The sequence below is a fragment of the Monopterus albus genome, unplaced genomic scaffold, assembly GCF_001952655.1.
Source record: "Monopterus albus unplaced genomic scaffold, M_albus_1.0 scaffold333.1, whole genome shotgun sequence".
NCBI lineage: Eukaryota > Metazoa > Chordata > Actinopteri > Synbranchiformes > Synbranchidae > Monopterus > Monopterus albus.
In genome coordinates this window covers 348,600-350,598 of record NW_018128213.1, presented here as the reverse complement: position 1 = coordinate 350,598, position 1,999 = coordinate 348,600, and the positions used below count along the sequence as shown (strand labels likewise).

At 41.0% G+C, this 1,999-nt stretch overlaps 1 protein-coding gene across 1 annotated transcript in view; it reads right to left on the bottom strand.

The window, feature by feature from the left end:
- Nucleotides 1-1,366: 1,366 nt before the first annotated feature.
- The window catches only part of LOC109974413 (ubiquitin carboxyl-terminal hydrolase 47-like), a 5,881-nt gene continuing 5,248 nt past the window's right edge, over nt 1,367-1,999 (bottom strand). The window contains exon 8 of the mRNA XM_020624594.1: nt 1,367-1,380. Within this exon, the coding sequence (XP_020480250.1) occupies nt 1,367-1,380 (14 nt within the window). The remainder of the gene's footprint in view (nt 1,381-1,999) is intronic.

Sequence of the window (1,999 nt, the reverse complement as noted above, 5' to 3'; positions counted from 1 at the left end):
GGCACTCTGTCGTACACTTTCTCTAAATCCACAAAGACGCAATGCAGCTCCTTCCGACCATTTCTATACTTCTCCATTAACATTCTCAGTGCAAAAATTGCATCAGTAGTGCTCTTTCTGGGCATGAAGCCATACTGCTGCTCACAGATATCCACTTCCTTTCTTAGCCTAGCTTCCACTGCTCTTTCCCATAGCTTCATTGTGTGGCTCATCAACTTTATACCTCTGTAGTTGCTACAACTCTGCACATCACCCTTGTTCTTAAAGATCGGCACTCGTACACTTCTCCTCCATTCCTCAGGCATCTTCTCACTCTCTAAAATCCTGTTGAACAAACTAGATAGAAACTCCACTGCTGTCTCTCCTAGACACTTCCACACCTCTACAGGTATGTCATCTGGACCAACAGCCTTTCCACTCTTCATTCTCCTCAGAGCCTTCCTCACCTCATCCTTTCTAATCTTTGCTACTTCCTGCTCTACAATATTCACCTCTTCCCCCCTTCTTCCCTCATTCATCAGTTCCTCAAAATACTCCTTCCATCTTCTCTGCACACTCTCTTTTTTGTTCTCTCAGTCTTTTCTTGTCTACTCTTTACCTTAGTGAAGAGCACTATACATACACATTGAGAGCCACTGTACCAGAGTCAAATTGCTCGTGCGCCCAACACACATTAAGCTGATTCTGAGAAGTGTACACACCTGGCTTGGTAAACTACAGAGACACTGGTTTAGTATTGGACTGATGTTAAAATCCAGAGTGCTATAACAAAAAATATTAACTAAGAAGTGAACTTACCCTTCCTGTACATAAGAAGATAAGCTGTATGGGACCTGGTGTGAGAGGACAAATGTTACAACAGTTAAAACACTAAGTTTTCTTAAGCAATGCACATAAACACCAACCTCATCACTAAAGACTGCACAGCTGCACTGAAGCAGTTACAGGGTTGATTATATGTAAAAGGCTCAGAATGCTTCAAACAAACCAGTTTGTATGTGTCGTTCTCTCTTTGAGAACTGTGTATGTTTCGTATCTATACAATCTCAACCCATGAAGAAAATGGAGGATAAGAGCACACAATTTCAGAGAGTTTCTCTTTTAAGACATGTATGACTTTGTATCTGGACATGTAAAAAGTGCCAAAGGTACACACACTATCAGTTCAAGGTCTGGACACGCGTTCATATTGGATGGAACAGGAAAGTGTGTCCAAACTCTGACTGGCAGCGTCAGCAGTGTTTTGAACTACATGCTATGGCAGTTTTAACAAGCTGATGCAAAACAGCAACGATGTTTGTTATGTTCACCATCTTACAGGTAGCACAAAACACAAAGTACAGCTGAGGCTGATACGTCATCAGTTTTATGTCCAGATATCTGCACATAAAACAACATATTCCACAAATTAAAACTGTGACCTGATGATGACTCTATATGGAAAAAGGCTGGGTCATCAAATTATCACACATAATCCTGAGGCCGTTACTGTGTGTGTGCAAAGGTTGCACGTTGAACACAAAGAAAGTGCAAGTGAGCCTTGCTGAGAGACATCACGATATTCAGGAAATGATACTAACTTCTGGTTAAATGAGAGACATATTTACCTCACATAGGTGTTTCCAGACCTGAATAAAGGCCATTTGACCTGTAGGACAGAAACATTTTACAGTAGCATTAAACACTACAGTGCTTATGTTTAACTGTGTGAGAAAAACGAGCCTCCTCACCATCTCAACAGTGTCGTCACTGAAGTGATACCACGCCCCAGTTTCAAAAGATCTGATGTCCGCAGTATAGTGACCTCCTGTGAGGCTACCAATGTGGTTAACTATAGCGTAGAGGTCATATTTGCGCTTTTAAAAAGAGGGAAATAAAGCAAAGTTACCTACTGAAGACATGTTAAAGTAAAACAATTTGATGGTGAATGTAACATGTATGTAAAAATACTTTTGTGTGTAACGTTTGGGGCACATCAACGTTGCAATGAAGCTTGACG